Source organism: Capra hircus, chromosome 19 (genome assembly GCF_001704415.2).
Source record: "Capra hircus breed San Clemente chromosome 19, ASM170441v1, whole genome shotgun sequence".
Taxonomy (NCBI): domain Eukaryota; kingdom Metazoa; phylum Chordata; class Mammalia; order Artiodactyla; family Bovidae; genus Capra; species Capra hircus.
The window spans coordinates 49,558,296-49,585,003 of NC_030826.1; the positions used below are offsets into that span (position 1 = coordinate 49,558,296).

At 48.6% G+C, this 26,708-nt stretch overlaps 1 protein-coding gene across 3 annotated transcripts; it reads left to right on the plus strand.

Annotated features, from left to right (window-relative positions):
• WDR45B (WD repeat domain 45B) lies at positions 458–26,281 on the plus strand. Of its 3 annotated transcripts, XM_018065394.1 has the most exons (10): positions 458–943; positions 4,830–4,904; positions 13,039–13,140; positions 16,500–16,587; positions 17,604–17,698; positions 19,999–20,189; positions 20,769–20,854; positions 21,689–21,790; positions 22,268–22,389; positions 22,762–26,281. In XM_018065394.1, exons 1-10 carry the CDS (start codon positions 877–879, stop codon positions 22,866–22,868), a joined length of 1,035 nt encoding a protein of 344 aa, XP_017920883.1. In that variant the 5' UTR covers positions 458–876; the 3' UTR covers positions 22,869–26,281. The 3 variants fall into 3 exon arrangements, with proteins under 3 accessions (XP_017920883.1, XP_017920885.1, XP_017920884.1); XM_018065396.1 differs by lacking the exons at positions 458–943; positions 4,830–4,904 and adding an exon at positions 10,929–11,016; XM_018065395.1 differs by lacking the exons at positions 458–943; positions 4,830–4,904 and adding an exon at positions 12,527–12,776.

The following is a 26,708-nucleotide window of genomic DNA, read 5'->3' on the forward strand; positions in this document are numbered from 1 at the left end:
TGTGTCTGTGGGTAGCTCTGGGTCCTCGGTTGGGGGGCAGTCTGTGTCCCTGTGGCGGGGGTCTCTCTATGGGGAGGTGGAGGGTGGGGGTGGGAGAGTCTAGACACTTGACTCTTTACACTTGACTCTCGAACAACACAAGGGTTAGGGACACCCGCCTTTCACACAGTAAAGAAATCTGCGTCTAATTTATAGTCTTCCCTCTTATCCATGCTATCTACGGTTCTGCAGCTGAGGATCTAACCAACCAGGGTCGTGTACTCTTGAAAAAAACATCTGCGTGTTAACTGGCCCCGCATTGTTCAAGGAACATTTGCGCTTCCATTTCTTCACTTCCACCCATTTTGCTCTTTTCGCGAACATTTTACTAGCACACCTGTTAAAAACTCCACAAAGCATTGTTATTTATACTGAGATACTTATCCTTTTATCAATTAAAAATAAGAAAATCTCCTTCCTTAATTTACATGATTTCCGGGGGGGGCGGGCTTGAGTTAGTATGAGAGTCTGGGTCCTGCCTGCTCCTGAGGTTTGAGGGGCACGGCTGGGGTACCCAGTCAGGTGGTTCCCACCCTTAGCCCCGCGCTCCAGAGATCCGACCCCGCCTCTCAGGTCAGGCCCCGCCCCCAAGCCGAGTCGACCCTCCCTCTTCAGACGCGGCCCCGCCCCCCGGAGACGTGACGCTCTCGGCGTTCCCTGCCCCCCCCGGCAGGCCGTGGGTGGATTGCTCGGCGCTCCGCGGTTCCCTGGCTGCGCGCGCAGGCGGTGGGCCTTTCGCTTCCGGCCGCGGCAGCATCGGCGCTGGCCAGACCGATCCCGGCGGTCGACCTCCCGGAGCGGCATGCGGCGCTGAGGCGCGGTGGATCCCGCGGCACCATGAACCTCCTGCCCTGCAACCCACACGGCAACGGGCTGCTCTACGCCGGCTTCAACCAGGACCATGGTGAGGAGAGCCCGTCAGTGGCCCCGGCCCCCCCACCGCCGCCGTTTCCCCTCCTAGCGGGGTCCCGCCCTCAGCCCTGCGGCGGCGTTGTCACCGGCTTCAGGCCTCTTCCCCTACCCCTGGCGTTCTCTCCCCTGCCCCTGAAGCCGCCCTCCTCCCCCAGGCCGCCCCTTTCCCCCCTGCCCAGGCCGCTTCCCCGCCGCCCTGACCCCCCACCCCGATCCAGGTCGGACAGTGATGGGATTTTCCGGGGCGGCGTCGGTTCTTCTTGCGGGTTTAGGGTCCCCAGCGGCCGGGACGGGGTCGCATCGAGGTGAGAATGCCCCTGCAGGCCCAGGACCTCGTCCACGAAGGTCCTCACCTTTTCTGCTGATTGTCGTAGAATATGCCGCCGAACTCACACTTTTTTTCTTTTGTTGGGTGGCAACCGGACTGTTCAGCCCGGCTTTTCGGGAGATGGCCTTTTTCGCCTTTCTGAAATCCTGCGTGATGCCGGACTGCGCCCCACTCTAGCCCAGGGAGGGGGATCCGCGTCTGTTCTGAGGGTTCGCTTTGGAAGCGCGTTTGAAGAGGATCCAGAAGCAGGAACTGCAGGATCCATGTCTGTGGAGCCAGTTTGGGGTAGAGTTACGTAGGCCGGGCGGGGGTCGCCCAGCTGTGTCAGCGCGTGGGCGCGTGGGGTGCTGGCTCCAAGGTTCTGACTGTAGGGCCCCGGGACAGTGAAGTGTGTTCTGGGAACCGAGGCGAGGCCGCGATTTCCTACAGGGAGGAGCCGTTAAGGGCGGGAAGAGTTCTTGGAGGAGTGGAGTTGGACGAGGGGAAAAATGTGGGATGCGGGCGGCTGGGCTGGGGACCGCAAGGGTTGTAGGGTCCACTTTGGGGGCCAGAAGTTGGGCATCGGGCAGTGTGTGGCTGAACACTTTGGATTTTGATTTCCAGAGGAGGGCCAGTAGATTTCTGAAAAGGTTCTGATAGTTGAAAACTCATTAAGGAGTTAACCGTGGTGTAGCAACTTCTTAAGAAATGTGCTTTCAATGGAAAGAAATGACTGATTGATATTAAGGGCAGGGAGAGGCAGTCCTAAAAAACAAACCGGAAACACAAAGCTTACTGACTCCGTGGCCTTTAAATCCAAGATCTATACACACACGACTGAGCGACTAAGCACACATACCTGTCTTAGGGCCAGATGAGGAATCCTTGTAGTAGGTTTCGGTATAATAATTGAGGTTCACAATAAAGCTAATTATTTTAGAAACCAGTGAAGTTTATAATTTTCTATAAAGTGTTGCTGGAAAAAAAATGCATTTATACTTAACCTTTTGCTTACCCTTAGCTTAATTCCCTATAATTAAAATGTATGCCAGGTTATTGAGTTAGTTACATTTTGTTTTTCTGTTGACTTTTAATTTTTACTCAGCATTTTTAGCACTCTCATTGAAACTTTAGCTTTAGAAACCTTTGCTCATAACTTATAAATTGTTTGAACTTTTAACTTATCATCTCCCAAAGATAAGTTGTATTAGTTTCGAGATTCTGAAGTGTTGATATGTGTGCGTCTCTGTAATCCGGCTGCCGCTTTTCTTTCTCTTCCCGTGGGAAACAGAAGGTTTGAGTCGACACACTTCTGTAGACTAGCTTTAAGATAGCAAGGATGGGAAGGTTCATGCCAACTGTTGTGTGATAACCAACTAAAATCAGTTAATTTATTTCTTCCACCCTGCAAAATAGCAAGGATAACGCCTAGCCTTCTTAGAGAGTGGTTTCCAGTCTTGTGTTTGTAGGACCTTTTTTCTAGCTTTTTACTGAAGTGCATTACTCTTACAGAAAAGTGCATGTATCCTAAGTATTCAGCTTGGTGAATTTTCCAAACTGAACACACCTTCCGCAGCACCCAGGGTAAGAAACCAAATGCCTTGGCACGCCGTGCTCCTTCGGGCCACTCGCCCAGCCTAACTTCCAGCGACATGGACTAGTTTTGCCTGTCTCTGTACTGTATTTTGTTTCTGGCATTTTTATTCAGCATCGTGTTTGCAAGAGCTTTTTTCCCATACTGTTGAGTATAATTGAAGGTCCTCCTCATGGGTGCAGTATTTCTTTGTGTGACTGCATGACAGTTGGTTTGTCCATTCAACCTTTGGTAGGCATTTGGGTAGGTTCCCAGTTTGGGGCCATTTTGAGCATAGGGGTGCTGCTGTGACCATTCTATTACCAGTCTTTTAGTGAATGCATGTTATTTTTACAAGGCTTATATACCTAGGAGTAGAATTGACAGTAGCAGTCATGCAAACAGTTTCCTGGTTTGCCCTCCATTCCCATGCCTTGGCACACTCATTTTGGCCATTTTGGTGGATGTTTAGTAGATCTCATTGTGATGTATATGTGAGATTGTATTTGCATTTCCCTGATTCTGTAGGTTTTAATAAGCATTTGGATATTCTCTTGTGAAACGTCCAAATCTTTTGCTCATTTTTCTACTGGAAAATGAGCTCCTTTTTCTTATGGATTTATAGGGATTGTTTGTGTATTTAATACAAGTCTTGTCAGAAATATGTGTGTTCTAGTGAAGACAAGTAAGATCGGTGCAGGCTTGAAACTTGTGGAAGGTGTAATAGTTGAGAAACAAAGGAAAACTTTCAATTTTTGTATTATTTCCTTATTTTCCAGAAAGCCAAGTTCTGATTCTTCTGTCCAGATTACATGATTCCAGTAACACAAAGAGGGAGTTACAACCCAGAATAAGAGATAATAAGTAACATTGTACTTTCCAGTGAGTATCAGACTCCAGGCCCAGATAAAGTTCATTTCAGAGCCTGAGAGTTAATTACAGAACAGATTCCAGGTCCAACTCCTGGGAAAGCTGTTACGGTCCTTGTAGTTTTATGCCTAACTTGGACAAAAAAAACCAGAAGCATGCTTTTCACACTGCGGGGGTGGAGTGGTTGATAGAATAGAATAATGTCATCCCAATGCTGGAACACGGATCAAAGCCAGAAGAGACTCTGAGGGTGGCTTTGGCTCTCAGGTCAGTGCTGTGTCGTGGTGAGGGTCCAGCCACTGCAGCTTATCTTGGGAAAAGAACTGAAGGGTTTGGTGTTTCTCTTTCTGGTCACAAGCTTCATATGAGCCAGCAGTCGAACTTGGTGGTGTTGATGGAGATTAATGTGGTCTTGATCACACTTGGGCAAGTGAAGTCCAGATCACAGGGTCATCTTAAAACTTGAGTGCTTCCCTCACTTCCTCACAGCATCTTCAGTTGGACCATTAACAGTCTGGTATGTGCCCTGGGGATGGAGACTGAGATCGGTTTAGGGAGTTAGGATTAGTTCCGGGTGGGAGTGAGGTCATGGAGACCTCAAGCTGCCTTCTAGAAGACCCTCCATACGAGCCCTTCCACCTCTCTCCACCTGGATGTGTCCCTGCCTGCTGAGGTGGCCTGCTCTGTGGCTGTCCTTGCGGACTCTTGTTTGTCGTTGCCTCTCTAGGGCTTGGTGCCTGATACAGCCCTGGAGAGGTGTGTTGGGAACGGGGAGGCCAGTGGTGGGCATTAGAGGCTGGAGTTGAGGGACACGTGGGGTGGCAGAGTGGCTGGTTCGGTAGCTGCTGAGCCCCTCTTGCCCGAGTTAAGTGTTGGAGCAGAGAGCCTGGTCCATGGGATGCCAGAAGCGCCCTGCGGGGGCAAGTGGAGTAATGTGCAAACCCTTTGATAACAGTCCACGAGGAGAGTCATCATGACGCGTGCGGACTGCGTCCGTGTGGCCTGAGCATCCACAAGAGCTCCTCAGAGAGGCCGCTGTCTCTGGACCCCTTGCACGTGCCGCTCCAGGCCTGGGGTCTTCAGCTGAGACCCCAGTGAGGTGATTAATTTGTCTCTCTCACACTTTAGGATGCTTTGCGTGTGGGATGGAAAATGGATTCCGAGTCTATAACACCGATCCACTGAAGGAAAAAGAGAAGCAAGGTAAGAGTGATGCATTCTTGGTTTCTGCCTGTTCCCAGGCCTCAGCGTCTAGGTGCTGTCCTTCAGACTGGAGAGCAGTGGGTTGTGAGAAGTTGTTTGTGGGCCTGTCAGCCTGGATGCAGCTCTGCTCTTGCTTGTGTTGAGCCTTCTACGAGCGCTGGGCTCTGCGGACTGGGTGTAGCAATGCTTCTGTGGGTCCTGGCGACCCTGGTGCATCCAGCACTGGCTCGCCCTGCTGGGAGACCCAGGCGTGGCTGCCCCCGCCTCGCCATGCTTCGTGTCCATCATGAAGCTGTGGGGAGCCAAAGAGAGAGGCTTAGACAAGACGGGTAGGGCTGACTCTGAAAATAACTCTTTCTTCGAAAATACTATTGTGGCAATAAATTATAGTTGCTTTTGTTTTCTTATTTCAGTGTCTTTTTTTTTTAAATTTCAGTGTCTTAAATTATGTTTTCATGGAATATAAGTTTTCACAAGCTAAAATCAACAATTCTTTTTGTAAGATAAAATAATGGTGGTTCTTTTCCCATCTGGCAGGAAAAATGTGTAATTTAATAGGTAGACTTTTCCCATTTGCTTCTTTCCTATGTATTTTTCTTGAGCTTTTAGTGACTCCTGGTCCTTACCTGCCAACAGATGAACAGATCTCAGATAAATCATAAACAGTGAAAAACCTCCTTTTTCTTCCTGCAGTCGTGGTTTTGGTTTTTATTCAGTGTGCAAGTTATATTTTCTGATGCAAGAACCGTTTCTCATCTGTAAGAGGAAGTCACTGTATTCTTATGCTCCCCTATCAGCCCGCTTCCTTTTTGACCACTAATAGTCTACATCAGAGATTTTCAGATTTTTATTTTTTTCAGCAGTGAAACCTCTTTGTCAAGTAAAATCTTCTATGCAACCCTGGTATGTAAAACAGCAAGTGATACTTTATTTCTAGGAGTTTATTTTGTAAACTGAAGTCTGTTCAGTTCAGTCAGTCAGTCGTGTCCGACTGCAGCTTGCCAGGCTTCCATGTCCATTACCGATTCCAGAGCTTACTCAAACTCATGTCCATTGAGTTAGCTGAAGTCTGTAATTTTTATTTATTAGAGAAAGCTCAGGGCAGCCAGGTGATAACAGGCTCAGATCTGGGCCCACACTGTTTAGATCCCAGTCCTGCTCTTCCCCATATCAGGCTGCTGTGTGACATGGGGCAGGCGTAACCTTGGGCAGATTACTCACCTTCTCTTGGCCTCAGTTTGTTTTTGTGTAAAAATGAAAATGTTAACTGCCTACCTCCTAAGTTTATTGTAAAGATGGATGAATTAGGATGAGGGAGACACACACACCGAAAGTGCTTTGTAAGTTTATTGCTCCTTGGTGGCAACAGTGTTACCTTTGAAGAGTGGGTCTTTGGAATTAATGAGCCCTGCGGGGGGGTGGGGGGGGGGTGGGGGGGGGTGGGGATAGTGGGAGTCTCCTCTAGTCTTTTAGGTTCTGACTTCTGTTTAATTTGTTTTGGTTGCATTGTAAATTAAGACAGTTCTGTTTTATACAGAAAAATAGTTCCAAAGTATTTTGAAACAGTTTGCCTTGCAAATTTCCAGATGATTTTTACCTAAATTGACCTAGAAACTTAGGAACTAGACTTCAGTGTCAAAGTTGAATCGTTAGCGGCATATTAAAAGTTGCTTCCTAAGTAATGAAATGTTTACAGTGGATCTAGGATTTCTTATAACAGTGAGTGAAAACAAGAAGTATCTCAGCCTCCAGGAAGGCTTGCTACTGTCATGTCGCAGTGCTGTGTCTGTTCCTGTCCCTGCTCAGCTGCACTGTGTCTGGCTCAGACTGCCTCTGAGCTTCACTTGGGTGAATTTTGCGCTTGCCGGGGATCCAGCAGGGCCATGTGGTGGCTGTTGATGGTGTGTTTAAGGACCCCACCTACATGCACTTGCAGGCTGGTCCGCTGCGTTATTTCTGGCAGCGAACTCAAAACAGGCAGGAGACTTGACCTTGTTCCTATTTTATCGTCCAGATTTGCTTTCCTGTATGAGAAAGGAAGTGTGCCTGCATTGGAGGGTCAGCCCCAGACCTGGGCTTTCAGCCTTGCCTCCGCTGTGACCGTGGCTCTGCGTAGGGGCACTGCACGACAGGCTGTGATCCGCAGGCATCTTGCAGTCACACCCACTGCTGGATGGAGCTGGCAGTGCCCGGAAGCCCTCTTGGGCATCCTGGGCCCCCAGTGGAGGCAGCGTTCTCCTCCAAGGTGTTGGAGGTCCTCTGTCCGGTGCACAGAGCCGAGCGGCTCACTCGGGAGGAGTGGGAGCTCTGGGAGCGCAGCCTGTGTGGCGTTCTCACTAGGGTGCTGCAGGGCCGGAGCATAGGACTCTGATTCACGTATATCACACACACATCCAAGCATATCCTGGCAAGAAGGTTCACGTCATAATTTGAACAAAGATGTGTCAGGAGTAATACATTTGGATAAAATTATGTCTACGTGGTTATAAAAATGAAAGGAGCACTAAAAGGTTAGCTCCCGTCTTCACTTAGAAACACAACCCTCCCACATCCCAAAGGTGCCCACGCTCGATGAACTTGCAAGGTGCTCAAGCCCCTTGTCTTCGGCGCTGCCTGACTCTTCTTCCACACCGCCAGCGCTCACACGTGTAACGTGGGTAGCCGTGTGTGGGGAGCAGAGGGCACACGGAGGCCTAGACGGGATGACTTGTGACAGATGGGACAGCAGGTGAGGCCACTTGTTTCTGAGCCCACTAAGCACTGCACTGGGGGTGGAGGGTGCAGAGATGAATAATGTGGGCAGGGTCCTTGGCAAGACCACCCAGTGACTGGAAATAACAGGTGGCCTGTCTGCACACGGTCCACGATGACGCCCAGTTCAGCACCTGCCTGACCTGACAGTCTTTCAGGGTCTTACCCATGGCCCGTCATCCTCCAGTTTCAGAGCAGGTCGTGTGGGCCCCATGGCCTGTGTGGTCAGTCCAGCACGTGGTGGGTGAGGGCACGAGAAAGAAGTGGGAAGCGTGTGAGATGGAGGGGGCTGAGCTGATTGTGGGTGTAGGGGGAATGGGGTTGTGTCCAAGTTAGCGATGGCTCTGGGGAGGGTGTGGAAAGGCACATTCCTAGCCTTGATGGTTTAGGTTACAAGTTTAAATTGGTACAACCTTTTTTGTAGAAAAATTTGACAAATGGTTCATTTTCTATATTTGCACACACACACATGCTCTGATCCAGCGATCATACTTAAAGGATTTTATCTGAAGGAAAAAAATGAGAAAAAGACAGTAGATGGTACATGCTGTGGTACGTGCTGACGTGAAGTACAGCTGTGACGGAATGTAAGAGCAAAGAAGTTGGAAACTAGTGTGATGGTGCCATTGGTTTGAGTCCAGAAGTACACATGTGATCTCGCTTACAGCTGTTCCTGCTTTATGCTGTTCTGTGTTTCATTTTTATAGTGATAATATGTGATTTGTAGAATGAGAAATAATTAAGCTATTTCTATTAAAACACCTGGGAAATAGGAAAGAAGAAGCTGAGGGTTGAGGGGCAGATGCCGTGGGAAGAGGCTGGTGGGTAATGTCACGCTGGAGGGCTGACTTCTGCCCCTTCAAACAAGAGCCTCTCAGTGGAGTGGAGGTTAAGCCAACACTCAGGACGTCCCTCTCCCCCATTTTCTTTCAGTTTCTCTGTGTGTGTGTTTATTTTGGCCAAGCTGCTTGGGATCTTAGTTCCCAGCCAGGGATTGAACCCAAGTCCTTGGCAGTTGAGAGCTCAGAGTCCTAACCACTGGACCTCCAGGGAATCCCTCCGGTTTATCGCTTGGAGGCAGATTCTGCTGGGAGAGTAGGACATGTCAGACATTGATTCGTGCCTGAAGCTGTCACTGGTCAGTTTCCCAGGAGCCTGTCTTGTGTTCTCTGCCTCTCCTTAATTTTAGTCCGCTGTACAGCCAGCCACTGGGCCTGGCCGCTTTGAGAGACATGGGCGCGTCTCTGCTTTTTCCGCCAATTGGCGACCCCTGTGGATCTTTCAGGACCAGCCCTGGGGTTCTGGGACTCTAGTGGCAACCTTGGGCTTCCTTTCAGGAGACTCCTCCTCTCCAACTACTTGGGGGCTGTGGCCCTTGGTTTGGGGGAGCTAAAATCCTCTGATTCTCCTGGAGTTTGGAGTCTCGCTTTTGTTTGCTTCTGCTCTTCCCGAGAAAGCCTCTTGTTTTTCTTTCCCTGCCTCATTGGTTGATGCTGAAAAATCTGCCCTTCTCTCTTTCCAAAGTTAAATCCCAGAGGCCACGACTGTTTCCAATGGTTAAAACTGCTTCTCTGTCTTTATCCTTAACCCTTAACATCTTTGTAATGTTGACATTGATAATAAAAAAAGCATCAAAATGTTAGCCGTAAATTAGCATCCAGGTAATATAAAATAATTCTGATTTCATGTAACACTGGGTTTTTTTTGTTTTGTTGTTGTTAGAAAGAGGCTTAGAGAAAAATCACAACCTATATCATTTAAGTTAAAATTAAAAAAAAAACCCTTTGAAACAGAATGTAATTTCCTTTTAACAGAAATTTTTGGTGATTTCTTTGTGTGAAGTACTTCAGTTTTTGTTTTTTTCCCTGATTGGTTCACTGTGCCCAGGTCACATTTCCGAGGCTGTTGTGCCTCCTGGCATTTCTTTATTCTCCCGTTAGCTTGGTCACATCTGCTGGTGACTCACTGCTTTTGGAACTTGAGAAGACTTGTGACTGACAAATCCAGCAGTAATGAGTTTGAAGCCTCAGTGCTCACGTAGTGTTGTTATTAGTCTGAAACATTCTCCCTTGGTTGGAGAGTATTTTTAAAATGTATTAGTTACCTCTTGGCATAATTTACAGGTTTCTCCTGATATATTTGATTCTAGAACTTACTGAACCTGCGCTGAGGAAACAGTTGCCCTCCTCACAGACCCCCAGAACTCTTCATCTTGCAAAAACTCTGTCTGCATTAGATACTGACTCCCCCGCCACCACCAGCCTAGTTCCTATCTTTATGAATTTGTCTATAGGGACCTCATATAAGTAGACTTGTACAGTGTTTTTCCTTTTGTGACTGGCTTATTTCATTTAACATAATATTGCGTAAACACAGAGGCCGCTTCTACCTCTAGGCTGTTGTGAATAATGCTTCTGTAAGCAGGTGTGTGATTTCAGTTCTTTCGCATGCGCGCCGCCGAGAGGGGCCGCTGCAGCACGCGGCGCTCTGGGTTCAGTTGTTTGAGGTGCCACCATACAGCCTCTAGCACCTGCACCATCCTTGCCAACACTTGTTTTCTGTTTTGTTTTGGTGGTGGCCTGGTTAATGATTGTGGCGACATACGAGTGATACCATGTGATATTTGTCTTCATCTTTGACTTCCTTTGGTATGATCATCTCTGGGTTCATCCATGTTGCTGCAAACGGCACCGTTCTGTTCTTTTTTACGGCTGAGTGATATTCCATTGTGTGTATCTGTCCTGTCGTCTTTATCCATTTGTGTGTTGCTGAACAGTCAGGTTGCTTCCGTGCCTTGGCTGTTGTAAATAGTGCTGCTGTGAACATTGGGGTGCATGTATCTTTTCAAATTAGAATTTTCTCTGGTTATATGCCCAGGAGTGGGATTGCAGGTTAATATGGTGACTCTATTTTTAGTTTTTAAAGGAACCTTCATGCTGTTCTCCATAGTGGCTGTACCAGTTGGCATTCCACTCGCAGTGTAGGAGAGTTCCCTTTTTTCCACACCCTCTCTGGCGTTTAAAAAAATAACCCTTATTTGGTCTGAGTTGCAGCACCCAGGATCTTGCATGTTGGCACAGGCTGTTTGTCGCAGCATGCAGGCTTCTGAAGTTGCGGGGCTTACTTGCTCCACAGCATATGGGATTTTAGTTCCCTGTCAGGGCTCACAGCCACGTCCTCTGCATTGGGAGGCGGGTTCCTAACCACTGGACCACCAGGGAAGCCCCTCCAGCATTTACTATTTGTGGACTCTTGGAGGATGGCCATTCTGACTGGTGTGAGGTGGTGCCTCAGTATAGGTTTTGATTTGCACTGTCTAATGACTAGAGACATCGAGCGTCTTTTCATGTGCTTGGTGGCCGTGAGTATGTCTTTGGAGAAATATCTCTTTAGGTCTTCTGCCCGTCTTTTGTTTTGGTTGTGTGTTATTATTGAGTTTTATGAGTTGTTTGTATGTTTTGGAAGTTAATCCCGTCTTGGTAGCATTGTTTGCAAATGTCTTCTTCCAGGATGTAAGCTGTCTTTTTGTTTTGTTTATGATTTCCTTTGCTGTACAAGAGCTTTTAAATTTAATTAGGTCCCATTTGTTTAGTTTTGTATGTATTTCCATTACTTCAGGAGATGGATCCAAAAAAGTATGGTTGGGATTTGCGTCAGGAAGTGTCCTGCCTGTGTTTTTCTCTAGGAGTTTTATAGTGTCTGGTCTTACATTTAGGTGTTTGTTGTTTTTTCGTTTGGTTTGGTTTTTGCTGGTTTTTTTGCCCATGCTGTACAGGAAGTGGGGTCTTAGTTCCCCAACCAGGGACTGAGCCCACACCCCCTGCAATGGAAGTGTGGCGTCTTAACCACTGGACCACCAGGAAAGTCCTACATTTAGATTTTTAATCCATTTTGAGTTTATTTTCGTGTATGGTTTTAGAGAGTGTTCTGATTTCCTCCTTTTACTTGTTGTTCAGTCATTTAGTCGTATGCAACTCTTTGTAACCCCATGGACTGTAGCCCACCAGGCTCCTCTGTCCATGTGATTCTCCATGCAGAAATACTGGAGTGAGTTGCCATTTCCTTTTCCAGGAGATCTTCCTGACCCAGGGATTGAACCCGAGTCTCCTGCATTGGCTGCTGAGGCCCCAGGGAAGACCCTCTTGCATGTAGTGGCCCAGCTTTCCCGGCACTAGTGACTGAAGAGACTGTCTTTTCTCCATTGTACTTTCTTCCCCCTTTGTCCTCTGCCTGCCAGTGCAGGAGGTGTTCGATCCATGGCTCAGGAAGATCCCCTGGAGTAGGAAATGGCGACCCACTCCAGTATTCTTGCCTAGAAAATTCCATGGGGTTGCAAAGAGTCGAACACAACTGAGCGGCTGAGCACGCCGCACAGTCTCCCTGGACCTGGCGAGCGCCAGGGAGCCAGGCGATGCCCCTGGGGGTGGAGGCCTGGCCCGTGGGGTGGAGGATTCCTGGGCTGCCGTGGGTCTGAGGCCGCACGCCAGCAGGGAGCAGTTGGAGGACTGAAGCATCGTGGTCCTTTGAGTTTGGGGTGTGGCCACATCCTGTTCCAGCCAGGATTACCTGAGGCGGCTTGTGTGCCACAGGACAGTGAACCGTTTGTAAGGAGAGCTGCGTTCCTTGTGGATGGTGTTAGATGCAGAGTCCTCTCTAGGCTTTCTGTTAGGCCTTGCATTTGAAACTTCTCGAGTGAGCTGATGGCCTTTGGGTCCATCTTGTGTGGCTCCGACTAGACAGGTAGGAGTCCATTCTTAGTTTAACTTCTGATTTTCAAAGGTTTGGGTTCCTTGCTTGCCCTCTGCTGTACCCTCACTGTGCCAGGAGCCTGTGGTCAGGCCAGACCAGAGTGGGGGCTGAGGGGCCGGGGTCGGGGCGCCCAGCTGTGGCGTGAACCGCTCGGAGAGCAGTGTGCTCCTCTGGGGGTTCTGAGGCTCCCCTGAGGATTGGGCTTCCTTCTGTCGTGCAGCACACCTGAAAATCTGCCGACACACTCCCCTTCACATAAGTTGTGAACATTTGTGAACATTTTGGACTTCCAGGGCAAGAAGTGTTTAAAAGTGGTGAAAAGGAATTCCAGCTTCTGCATCAGACCATTTGAGATGCTTTCTCAGATCTTAGGTACTTTGCTGCACTTTAAACTATGAATTTGGATATTTCTTACATTTTGCTATATTGGCTTCTTAGGTGCTCAGTGTTTATACATGAAAATACAGTTCTTGATGCTGAGAGGTTTGAAGCTAATTATTTTCCTAGCTGGTCACTATTTTCATTTCTGATCGTAGATACAGATTGCTGATTAAAAATCAAATGCTGACTGTTTTTACCTTTTTTTTTTAATATACTGTAAAATATACATACTAACTTCTTTTTATCATTTCAGAATTTCTAGAAGGAGGAGTTGGCCATATTGAAATGTTGTTTCGCTGCAACTATTTAGCTTTAGTTGGTGGTGGGAAAAAGCCAAAATACCCTCCGAACAAAGGTAGGTAAAATAATCCTGCATTTAATAATGCGTCTCACATGTAGTCCTGTCTTGAACTTTTTAGAGTATCTTTGTGTCTGGCCACACTGGACCTCCCCTGGTGGCCCTGTGACTCCTGAAGGGACAGAAGCGTCCAGAAAGAGAGTGCTCTCTGCTGTTCGCAGGAGAAGAAACATGTGACCAGAGTCGCTTTTCCCCGTGGACAGAGCACATGCTTTTCACTTGGGTTGACTCGATGGGGGCCTCCATCCCCATTTTGTCCTGGGTGTTCTTCTGCGGTGGGTGTTCTGTGCTGTGAGTTTCGTTGAAAGCCAGGTGCGGGGAGGGGACTTCTGCAGAGAGCCATGGACTTGTGGAAACGTGTAGACCAGAGCAGCCCGGCTCTGGGTTGAAGAATGTTTTCCCCCGTGTGCGTGTGTGAGCCTTTGTTCAAAGAGATGGCAGTGTAAAGGGCGTGGCTCTTTGAAAGTAAAGGAGAAACAGGAACTTTACAAGTTCAGCTGAATATCATGTGTCTGTAAATGTAGGTATCATTTGGGGCACAAGGAAGAAACCCAGTGAAGGAGAACAGAGCAGGGGAAGAAGGTGGGGACAGACCCCGGAGCTTCAGGTGCCAGATGAGGGTGTGGTTGGGAAAGCAATGCCAGCAGTTCTCAGGAACAGTCTCAGGAAGCAGTTAAGTATAAGGCTCAGCAGACGCGGCGGTTGGAAGAAAAGAAAGGGGAGCCGTGTTCACAGAAGAGGCATGAGAGAGGGAAGTAAGTGTGGGCATCAGGCAGATGCTAGAGACGGGAGGAGGCCTGGGTGGCCACTGCACCCCTAGGGGGCTGTTGAGTTGGAGCCCGCTGGCAACAGGCTCCACCATGTCAGGGGCAATGGAGACCAGTCTCTGTTAAGGCTTGGTGGCAGAGGAAAGGAGTATAGCAAGGGAGGTCTCCCTACAGAAAATAAAGATGGGGGTGAGCTGGAGATCTGCCTGAGACCATGAAGTAAAGAAAGAGGGCAGGCACGGAAACGCAGAGTTCTGTGTGGCCCTGGGCAGGGTTGGGCCTGACTGGCAGTTTCTCAGTAGAGCCTGGCGGGTTGTGCGGATGTGATGTGGGGAATGGAACCCACTCTTGGGTTGAGGGTTTGCCCTGATAACACAGGCCGAAGGGCAGGAAGCCTGGCTGCTGTCCAGGTCATTGCCAGCGTGGCGTGGACGGGCAGGACTGTGGCTGTGAGTCCTGGAAGAGGCCCCCCAGAAGTGACGGTCCTGCAGCTGTGCTGGGGCCAAGGGCAGGTCTCGCAGTGGAACAGGAATTACCTGACCTGGGCTCCGTGGGAATAGGCACAGATCCTGCTGCTGGATCAGCCTTTGTCGTATGAAGAATTTCATCGATCACTGGTGAGGAGTCAAGAGCCTGGCCCCACCTGTGGCACTGTTGGGGGAGGAGGGGGTCACTGCTCCCCACCCCCAAGGAAGCAGTGGATTGGATAATCTGGGGTCTCTCACCTGTAGCATCTTATTATTAAAAAAAAAAAAAAAAATCTGAAGTAAGAGAGTCTCAGGAATTTTACAGACTTAGAAGAAAGCAATTTTCTAACTGAACATTTTGAGTAAAATGTAAGCTTTTTGTAGTGTGCTAAAGGTGATTTTGAAGAAAAGAGCTTGGTCTTTATTAAACTTTTTTTTCGGTAATGTCAAAATTACTTCTAAATATTTTCTTAATTGCCAGTTAAGATACATGGTGTTACAGTGTAAAGAATCTAGCTTCTTTGGTTTGTGAGAACAGAATAAAACAGGACTGGAGGAGACTGGCTGTCACAGCGACCAGCTGGGCCCAGACAGGGTGCTGTTCAGGTAGCAGAGTGGCTCTTTCCTTTTTAGAAGGGAGTCCAGAATTTTGAAATACTGATTTTGCTATTAACAACTATATTATTAAAAGACAGAATCCCACCCAGAACATTTTAAATTTCCAGTTCCCTGCAGCAAAGCAGCTCGCAGCCTTCAGAGGCCACAGGGAGTTGGCGTTAACTGGAGTCCTTGGATTTCTCTCACTGCCCAAGTCTCTTTTGTGAGTGACAATTTGTGCTGCTGCCTCTGGGGCTTCATCATGCTGTTTCCAAACATTTCTGAAAATGGGGTTCACCTGTTTTTGCGACACCCTTGACATCCTTCTGTCTGGACCTCTGTCTAGTTTGTGCCGGTTCATGTTGAGTTACAGACTTTCTGGTGTTAGATTGCAGGGCCAGAGGAAGTTCACTGAGTCGCCTTTTGTGTTCAAGAGTAGAGTGTCCTTTGCCCAGAAAAGTTGTGACCATTTGGTTTTGGAAAGATACTGTTTTCGATAAGGTAACCGTCTACTCACTGACATGTTGGTGCCCTTTAAGGAGGAGCTGACAGGAGAAGTTTATCACAGATGGTGTTTCAAGGAGCAAGAAACACTGCTTCATTTTTTAGTGGTTATGAATTATAACTAACCTCTTCAATAGTAAATACATTCTATGTTAATAATTTTGGCAGTTCTGGTAGGCTGGTATTCATTTCTTTCTTGATTTGAAACTTAGATGACACTTACCCATTCTAACAAAACTGATCCCTGAATCCCACTGCCTGGACTGTTGTTGGTCACATGTTGAGACCTTGAGGAGAACATTCTTTCCCTTCCATTCTCAGTCAGCTGTGACCTGACTGTGGAGGGAGCTTATTTCCCTCACCCCACGTGCCTCATACCCAGCTTTTCAAGCGGAGGAGAGAAGAGGTCTGGACACACACTCCAGGGTTGTCTGTAAGTTGTCTCAGCCCTTGGGATGTAAACTGCTGATCCATCCTGACGGAAGCTTGTGGTGTGAGCAGAAGGCATTCTCCAGCTTGAAGCAGAGAGAGAAGTTTGCCTGGAAGCTGGGCGAGGGTTGTTAGGGAAGAGGTTCACGTGAGTGTGCAGAGGCAGAGGCTGGGCACCTGCGCTGTGAGCAGGCATGCGGGAGAGTGAGGTCGGGGGTGGGAGCGAGCAGGTGAGCTGGAGCGGTGGCTTGAGACCTGGGGGCTGGGCCTGGGAGAGCTTTATACCTAGGAGCTTATTTTGTAAGCTGGTCTGTAATTTTTATTTATTAGAGAAAGACTGTGTGGCCGGTGGTTAAAGACTCTGGGCCCACACTGTTCAGATCCCAGTCCTCCTCTGCCCTTTGTCAGGTTGCTGTGTGACCTTGGGCAGGCTGCCTTCTCTTGGCCTCAGTTTCTTTACGTGTACAAATGCAGAGGATAACTGCCCCCGCCCCCACCGGTGTTCCAGTGCGAAGACTCCCTCAGGAGTGCCTCTAGCAAGCCAGCCCCTGGCCTCTCCGTTGTCGTGTTCATAGAGTCTTTCTCCTTTCAGTGATGATCTGGGACGACCTGAAGAAGAAAACTGTGATTGAGATAGAATTTTCTACCGAAGTCAAGGCTGCCAAGTTACGGCGAGATAGGTAGGTTTGTTGTCTCATTTTTCAAGATAGAATAGTCACCTTCTCTGAAGATGGCTGAAATCATTTTATACTGAAGGAAGAGACGTGTTTGGGAAAATGATGTATAAAAAATAAGGCTGTAGTTTTTGACTCAAGAATGTAGGACAGTGAGTTTCATTTGCCTCCTGGGGTCGTTCACAGGTGAGCAGTCAGTGGGAGTGGGTGCACCCCGTGGACCCGGCCCTGGGCTGGCCCTGCCTCCAGCTGTCAGTCCTTCAGGGGAACCGCCCTGCCCGTTAGGTGCAGGCTGAGGACACGAGTTTTGACCCCTGAATTGCCTTCCTCTTAGCCCACGCTTGTCCACATCCTGCCTCATAAATGTTTCAGTTTGAAGGTAAAGGAACACTCAGGAACTGCTCACAGAGAGTGTCACTGAATCTCACCTGTTGAAAGTAGCTGGTCTCTCCCAGACATTGCCGCTTGTGTTTAGTAGAACACAGGAGTTTTTCCTAGTACGTTGATCGCAGTGGCTCAGAGCTTCCATTTGTATTGTGGCGTGGGGTGTGAATGGAGTGTAGGTAGACTTGTATCTTCTAGGAATGTCAATATTTAGGGCTTGTAATAATGCAGATCCTGGAGCCAAATCAAAGGTCTGCTTTCTCACATTTCTGAATAGTCAAGACATGTCTAAAAGTCTGTTAAGATAGAATTTCTGGCTTTGTGTCCCACTTGGTTCTTACTCTGTAGACAGAATGGTCGATGAGAATGCCCTCCCACCAGCGCCCCACCTTAGGCTGTACCTGCCTCTTCCCGAGTGGGAGGGAATCAGTCCTGGTGTCAGCATCCTGCCCTCGGGCTCCCTGCCGACCTGCTTCACACACCTTGTTGCCCCGCTCCCGGGGTCAGGAATGGGAATGATCCTCTTGTATGTGGTTGTTGGAATGTTTCTGTTTCCAAATAATAAGAACAAAAGCCACAAAATGTTTGAGTTTCACTCTGGGGGAGAGAACATTCTGATGGTGTTTTCTTCTTTCCAGAATTGTGGTTGTTTTGGACTCTATGATCAAAGTGTTTACATTCACACATAATCCCCATCAGTTGCACGTCTTTGAAACCTGCTATAACCCTAAAGGTAAGAATCCAGAGAAGGACCGATGGTGGAAATGGGCTTCTTGAGTCCAGACCAGGTGGGACGCAGACCCGTGCTGGGCGCCTCTCCTCCAGGTGGTCTTGGAGCGACGTCACCCTCGTGGTGGGTCCTGGAGCATCTGGGGTGCTGGGGAAAGGTCTGAGAGGTGCAAGCTCTCCCCAGCCCCCTGTGAACTTGCCCTGGGTCACAGCCCAGCCTCCTCACTGTGGAACTGAGACCGTGCCTCTTACCAGAACCTTCTGGGTCTCTCGGGACTCTTCACAGTGACAGTCAGCCATTCAGGAGCTCCATGGTGAGCCTGGAATCCGTGGTTTCATTGAGTTCTGAGGCCTTTCCTTCCTGTTTTCTTCTTTGCATGTGGTTTTGTTACTCATTGTATCATCTTTGCTTTGAAAATTTTTGGTTTTTTCTTCTAGCTTTATTGAGGTATAAAACTCACTCATTCTAAGTGTATCATGTGATAAACTCGTCACTGTAAACAGTCGAGCAGTTGCCACCACAGTAAGCAGAACAGCCCCACCCCCCCGAGGCCTCCCGGCTGCAAGTTCCCCACCTGACCCTCAGGTCTTGCCTTTCCAGATGCCTTGGCTATCTTTCTCGTAGCTTAATGTTTTAGATTCCTTCATTTGTGTGTGTGTGTTATTATTGTGTTCATTTTTATTGCTGAGTAACAAACATACTATCATATGGTTATATCACAGCTGTTGGTCCACACCAGATTTTTTGGCTGTTAGGAAGAGAAGCTGCTATGTATGTTTACATGCAGGTCTTTGTGTGGATATATATATATTTTTTCATTTCTCTTGCCTATATACTGAAGAGTACAATTGCTGGGTCATACTATAATTATTCTTTAGATTCCACATTGTGTTAACGTACAGTATCTGTCTTTCTCTGACTTAGCAAAACACCCTGCATGTCATCCGTGCTGTTGCAGATGGCAGGATTTTGCTTTTTTTTTTTTTTATGGCTGCACTGTATTCCATCAGGTATATATCCACTCTCTGTTTGACTGGAGCGTCTAGTCCATGTCCATTTAAAGTAGTTATTGATAGGTGGGTACTTACTGCCACAAACAGTTTTAGGTTGTTTGAGTAGGTCCTCTTCATCCCTTTCTTCTTTTGTTTTCTTCTTGAGTGTTCCGTTTGGATTCCTTTCTCTTCTTCGTGTGTCTATTATAGGTTATTGGTTTGTAGTTACTGTGAGGTTTATATATGGCAATCACTATGTATGCGTGTGATTATTTTAAATGGCTGACCTCTCAGTTTCAAATGCGTTTTAACGGCCCTGCGTTTTACTTCCCTCTCCCCACGGTCTCTGGTTTTGGCGCTGGGTTTTACGTCTTTTTGTGTAGCCTTCACTCCTTGCAGATGCAGGTGATTTTACTGCTCTTGTCTCCTACCCTTCCCGCCGGCTTCGTGTGTGGCTGATCTTACTGCTGCTGCTCTGTAGTTAGTCGCCTTAGCCAGTGAGCTTTCTCCTGTAACAGCTTTCATGTCTCTACTTGTGACCTTTTCTTTTTTGCTTAGAGAAGTGCCTTTACCATTTGTTTAAAAACGATTTTTTCTGCACTGGATTACTTTGACACTTTTTCTTTTTTTAAAGTAAGTGTAGGATTTTTCTGGACTCTGTTCTGCTCCAGTGTCTGTGTTTCTGTCCTTATGCCAATATCAGGCCACCTTGATTTCTGGAACTTGAAGATAATTCTTGAAATTAGGTAGAATTAAGTCCTCTGATCTTGTTCCTGTTATGTAAGAATTGAAGGAGCTATTCTAGGACCGTTTACTTTCCTTGTAACTTGGTGGCAGCTTGCCTGTTTCTTCAGAAAAGCCTGCGGAGATTTGTACTGTGATGGCGCTTACTCTGTCAATGGAGGGAGGTAGGCTGCAGCCTGAGGTCCTAGGACAGCTCTCCCCCCGCCAGGTCTTTGGTTTTCCTTTGCGGTGTGTAACAGTGTTTTCCATCTATCGTTAAATTTATTGTCGAGTTTGGGGATTTTTTTATGTATTTGTTAATGGATTCATTTTTAGATTTTACAGTTTTGCATTCTCCCAAAAGACATACATTTGATAAAGTAAGTTCAGCAAATGTTTCCAATTATGAAGCCATCTCGAGGGAGTGAACTCTGCTTGGCTCCCTGCTGCCCTTTACTGGGAGAGGATTTTGTGACTAAATCTAAACTTTTTCATGAGACCTGGAAGGCAGAGAGTAGGTGTGGTTGTTTAAAAGCAGAAACATTGGGATGGTCCTGAGTCCTTGACAAGTTTCTTGTCTCTCTTTAGGCCTCTGTGTCCTGTGCCCCAACAGTAACAACTCGCTCCTGGCCTTCCCAGGCACGCACACAGGCCATGTGCAGCTTGTGGACCTGGCCAGCACTGAGAAGCCGCCAGTGGACATTCCCGCCCACGAGGGCGTCCTGAGCTGCATTGCTCTCAACCTGCAGGGAACAAGAATTGCGACCGCATCTGAGAAAGTAAGTGGGTGTCCCTGTCCCACCGGAGGTCGTGCCTCTAGAGTGACCTCGCCTGCTCTAGGGTGCGGGCTCCTGGCACACTAGTCCTTCCCTGAAGATCTCAACGCCCCGGGGTTCTTTGCTCAGATAGCAGGTCATAGCTGACAGAGGGTCCAAAAGTCATTCTCTTCAGCTGTGCTCCGTCTGTTTGGCAGCGGAGTTAGTGTTTCTCTTTCTGACTGGCTGTGGGAGCTAGAATTAAGATGCCATTTCCCTGGGCGGCGAGTGAACTGACGGCTCTCGGGGACCCAAACAGCCTAGGGCGTCTGCCAGGGGAGCGTATGCACAGGACTCCGAGAGGGCCACATGCGGGCTTGGGCCCTGGGCTCTCTGACCCTCTCTCAGCCCCTGCCGGCTGCTGTCAGACTAAAGAGACTTCGGTTTGTTCTCAGTGACAATGGGGAAAGTTGAGTTTTAGTTTATGTGGGTGAGTTTGGGAAAGACTCCGATGGGCTAATGGGTTTGTGAATAAAAATCATTTCAAAAAAAATTAAAAAGTTGTGAATCTTTGATAATGAAACACTTCACTGTTTTTCAAAGGGGACCCTTATACGAATATTTGATACTTCATCAGGGCATTTAATCCAGGAACTACGAAGAGGATCTCAAGCAGCTAATATTTATTGGTAAGAAAGCACGTTGTTTCACCCTAGAGAAGGGGCCCTGTGTGATCTGGCGGGAGAGGCAGGACCACGCCCATGAGGCGGGCGGGGCTGCTGTACTGGAAGGGGCTGGGTTTTGAGTTCCCTTTATTATTACTGATTTAACTCTTTATCATGGGGATATACACTGAAGTAGAATATTATAGTTACCATGGACCTGTCACCCTGCATTTGTCAGAATTTGCCTGTTTTATTTCATCTCTCCACTGTCCCTTCAGCTTAGTTTTTTGATAGTGTCTTCGAGCAGACACTGGAGGCCTTGTTAGCCCATCCCTAGTCACTTCAGCCTCCAGTGAGGCAGACCTGGTCTCTCTGTGGTGGTGGTGACCACATCTCACAGTGTCTGTAGCTCTGAGGGGGCTGCACCCCTGCTTGGGCAGGACCTCAGTCCTTGTGTCTGTGGCTTTTGCGAGTGTGGAGCTGCGCTTGGGCTTCAGTGATAAAAATGTAGCCAGTATCTGCATGTAGTGCCCGTGGGGCCCATCATGCAACCCACTCTCCCATCTGTCTGCTCTGGGGCCTATCCAGCCAGTCCGAGTGACGCCCCCCACCTCGGGGGCCAGGTCATTGGAGGGGAGTTTTTCTTCCCCGGCCAGCTTGTGGCAGTGGCCTCAGGGCCCCTGGGGTGGCAAGGTGGTCTGCTCTTAGCACCTGAGGAGGGGCTGTGCCCTGGTTTTGACCCTGGTAAAATGACTGTCCATCCTGACCACGGGGTGTTGGAGCGGGAGAGCTAGGGTCAGGGCTCGCTCCTGTGATCACACGAGACCGAGACCCGAGCTCCGTCCGCTTCCTCTGCAGCATCAACTTCAATCAGGACGCTTCCCTCATCTGCGTGTCCAGCGACCACGGCACGGTGCACATTTTTGCGGCTGAAGATCCAAAAAGGAATAAACAGTCAAGGTAGGTTTCCCAGTTAGAAGGATGAAGCCTTGGCTGAGTGCTCACCCACTGGGTCTGAGTCACAGGCAGGATGCTTCTCGTTGGTCATTCATTTGATTTTCTAAAAACCAGTGCAGATTACTTGATGCTAAGACTGGCATCACGACTCATCCTGCCATTAGCCCCTTAGGAAATCTGATGAGGCTCCAGGCGCCTTCTAGGGAGGCAGAGCTTGGTCCTGGACTCCAGCAGTCATCCTCGTGTTTGCTGTTCAGACAGTGATGTGGTGGCAGCAGGACCCTGTGCCCCGTCTGGTGGTGATGGTTTCTGGGTTTCTGATAGAGCCGTTTGTAACAGCTTAGTTATTTTGTGTGAAAAATAAAAATTAAAAGCAAAAATAGAATTTGAATCATTAAGGCTAAGCCGACAGTAAGGAGAGCTGTGTCTAACTTTGTCATGTGACCGTCACTTCCTTTCTTTGCTTCCTTGTCCTCACAGTTTGGCATCAGCCAGTTTCCTTCCAAAATACTTCAGTTCCAAGTGGAGTTTCTCCAAGTTTCAGGTCCCCTCAGGCTCTCCATGCATTTGTGCCTTTGGAACAGAGCCAAACGCTGTCATTGGTAAGTGGTCCTTCCCGGGGAGAGTGGCCCCGGGTGTGATCAGCGCCACACCGGCCTCACTGGTGTTCCTCCTTCTCTCCCGGGGGTCCTGTGCATCCCTCTCTGGGTTCACGCAGCTACCTGCCTTCTGGGGGTTCCTGGGAAGTTGACAGGGCAGATCATTTGGTCTTGGAACCAATGACCTGGGTTCTCCCGTTGCTGCACTAGCTGAGTAGATGCAGCTCAACCCCCCAGAACAGTGGGTTCTTGGTCGAGCGTGCCCCTGCCACGCACAGATGCCTGAGGGTGGCTCAGCCTCCACTCAGGCTGCGCGGCGAGCTCAGTGTGGGCTGCTTGCTTTTCACCCTGAGTGACGCGGTCTCCTCTGCCCAGCGATCTGTGCGGACGGCAGCTACTACAAGTTCCTGTTCAACCCCAAGGGAGAGTGCGTCCGGGACGTGTACGCGCAGTTCCTGGAGATGACCGATGACAAGCTTTGACCCTCCACCAGGAGCACGAGCACCGTGGCCCCTGGCGCCCAGTGGCCCCTCGAGCTCCTGGGGCTGGTGACGGGCTGGAGGGATGGCCCGGGACCTTGCGCGAAGCCACTTGAGGCTGTTTTCTGAAGCCAGGCCTCCTGAGTCCAGTGTTAAAGGAAGAATCAGCAGGGCACGGGGACGCTCCTGCCGGACCACCGGCTACACCTTTCGCTTCAGCGGTTCTGCCGCATCCGCCACCTGCAGCCAGGGCTCCAGACACACTGGGGGCACGTTGAGAAAAGGAGGGACAACGTGAAATTCGTTTGTGGCTCCAGATTCCATCCTTTTTGCTGAGTCTGTGATGGAGAGGTGAACACACGAGCAATCTTGGTTCTTTCTCACCAGATAAAAGTGGGATTATCACACCGCCAGCCTTAGGAGGAGGAGGGAGGAGGCCCTTCTCCCATCTAAACTGAAGAAAGTTTAGAGTTCACAGGCTTGGTGTCTCCCTCAGGAGTCACATATCACATGTCCCCCTCTTGTTGGAGCCATTGGGATTGAGGCAGCGCCAGGCCCACCCCGTGAGCCGCACCTGTGGCCTCCTGGTGACACTCTGGGTCAAAGGGAGTTCCCCTTTCCTCGTAGGGAACAGAGTCACATGTAGACTTTAAAACTGAGTCACAGAGGAATGCATCGCTTCATTCGGAGGATACGAAGGGAAACCCGTGTCTCAGCAAAGCAGTGCCCGGTCCTGTGGGCTTGGCCGGCTGCTTCCACTTCCCTCTCGCCGTCTTCTCTCCCCGTTTTTAACAATAGTTGCACACTAACATTCTGGGAGTGAGAGGCACATACTTTTTTTTTTAACATTTGGTAACTAAAATAGGTTATGGGCTCTATATTGTTAGAACTACTTGAGGTATATATTTAATTTTCTTAACTTCCCTTTAAACTTAATTTTACTTTGATTTCAGGTTGCAAACATTAAAATCTGCAGCTGCAAGTTCTCAGTTTTGCCAGTTCTTTTACTGTCATGTAATCAACTAACTTGGTCTGTGGATTTCAATGTGAAGTATGCATGTTACTTTTATGTGTATTTAATCATGAAATTTAATTTTGCACACTTATTGGTAACGTTTCTTTTAAATAAACGTGGCTAATTTTGTTGTATTCTGTACCCATCAAGGGAAGAGAATTGTATGTTATAAAACCACAGCCCCAGTTTTGCTGGACTGCAGGCTGCAGGAACGACCCAGTGTGCTTCGTGGCCTGAACTGTCCATGGCCATGTGGGGGCCGGGGGCAGCCCAGCTTCGGGAGCAGAGAGGAAGAGAGTGGTGTTCCCTAGCAGTGTCCATTGTCTCCAGTCAGGAAGCTCTGTCTGAGGTCTCTTTGGGGGAAAGCCTGGTGTTGGGCCACCCATCAGTGATCTCTAACAGCCTTAACGTTGGGCCCAGGAGTAAGAGGGCATTTCACATCTGTGTAATCACTAGTTTACATTTTCCCCAGTACAATGCCTTTAGTGTATCCAAATATACACTAAAGTAGGAAGAGAATTTTGCAAAGGTTGGTGTCACGGTGTGTGGAGATGCTACAAGCTGGTGAGGAAAGCTGGGCTGAGTGAGGAGTCAGCTCACTGGCCCCCGGAGAAGCCGTACCCGGGAACATTCCATATCCAGATTGTTCTGGCACATCCATTAAGAGTCCACAGTGTGGGAGCAGGTGCGGGCTCTGCCACCCCAGGCACAGCCTTGCATGCTTTGTAAAAGGACCGAACAGGGACACCCTGGGTGGTGTGTGAGTGACCGCCATCAAGAGGTTCTGGTTGTCTTCTCAGGGGTTTCTCCTCGGGATGGTGACAGTACCACATCTTGCCGGGGAAATGCCCTGGTAAGGCTCCTGGAGGGCAGGCTGAAGTCTGGAAGGCTGAGGGAGCGTGGCCTGTCCACCCTCCTCGGGCCTGGGCACGTGGCCTCACTTCACCCCCTCAGGGAGGTGGCGGGAAGAGCTGTCCCTGGCCAGTGGGCTGTTGGGTGAACCTTCCTCAGTTTAGGGACAGCAGCAGACTTGGTTTCTCAAACTGATAACCACTGAATTGTTGCCTAATGTAGGGAAAGCATGTTATAAGCCACGGCCGCTCTAATTCCCCGCCGGCTGCATCCTGCCAGCCCCTGAACATGGATACGGAGGGGCAGGCGTGAAAGTCTCATGTCCAGGGCTTCCCCAAGCCACACTTGGTAGCTAGGCTGGACCAGCCTGATTAATTTTCCCCCAAATGCCCGTGTGAACATTCAGGAACCACCTCTTGGGGCCCTGCACACTGGGCTCTCCTGCCTGCTCTCCAGGTCGTGAACGGGGGGGGGGTGGAGGGAGGGCTCCAGTGTGTCAGTTGGGGACAGAGCCCTCTGTGCCCTGCAGCCTCGCCCCTGCCCATGCCCCTGGCTCGTCTGTCCCGTCAGTCTTCAGTGCTCACCGTGGCCCGGAAGGTGTCTTGGCCCACTCCCCTCCTTACCCTGCAGCTTGTGAGACCAAAGCTTCTCATGTTTGCATTTCCTTTCTGCAACCAAACCAAACTTGTAGGTGATTTCACACATCTTGGTCCCTGGCCTCTTTTCTTTCTGTAAAAAGTATTTCATCAATTTTAGTGTTTTTGGAACTTGTGCTGAAATTTTGGTCTTCAGAATGGATCAAAAAACACTAATCACAATACAAAATGTTCATTGTAAGGTGAACATATAGAAGAATATGAAGTGGGAATCAACATCACCCTGAGTTGCCATCTCCAGAGACGATGACCTTTGGAACCCCCGTGCCTTTGGGGGTGAAGTCTGTGATTCTCAGTCTCATTATTGGGACCATTCTTTTAACATTTCACAATTCAAGAACGTGTCAGGATGTACTATAATTGCCCAAAGAGGCCTACTTGTATTTTTCGCTTTCATAAACATTTTGGAAATGGAAATCCTTGTGCATACATGTTTACACACTTGTCCACCGATTTCTTTGGATAATAGAAGTGGAACTGCCAGGCCAGACGATCTATATGTGTAAGATGTATCATGCCTGCCGTGATTGTGTCAACTTCAGTAACCAGCACCTCATCCTCACCAGAAGGCTCTGAGCACAAGCTTTTTAATCTTTGATGGAGAAAAAAGATCTCTGATTTTTAGCCAAGTTGAGCGTTTTGGAATACATTTGCTGGCCATGTGAAATTACTTTGTATATTGCTTACTCATGCCTTTGGTTATTTTCCTATTGGTGTATTTTATTTATAAGGACTTTAATCACCCCATGTCATTTTTTTCACTTTGTTTGTTTCAGTTTGAGGGGTTTTACTTTGCTGTGTATCTTGAATCTTTACATGGTCTGATTGCTCAGCCTATTTGCTTATGGTTTCTAGTATTGGCTCGTGATTAAAACAAAACGCTTTTCACTGGGTTCAATGTACGGGTCTTATTTTCATCCTTCAGTCTGGGTCTGATTGCCCAGCATGTAATGAGGAAAGGGCCTCATCTTTCTGCACCGGATGGTCAGGCACTGCTCAAGCCAAGGGTGACTCAACCCCAGCTCCTCTTCCTGCCCCAGGGTGTGGTGTCTCATCTACCTGAGCGCTCTTTTCTACTCTGGATGAAAATTGCGCAGTTGCCCTACTATAGTTCCATCTACCAACTGATGTGTTTATTACCCGGGGACTTCCTGCACTGCTCCATGAAGAAGTGTGTTCTGGTTACATGGCTCTGCTGATCTCAACCATTTTTTTCCCCCCAGATGAAAGCAAATGGAATAATAGGTAAAAATAAAATTTTAGTGGAATTTCAAAAACTCGAAAATGATTGCTTCTGTTTCTGAAGAGCTGAGGGACAGA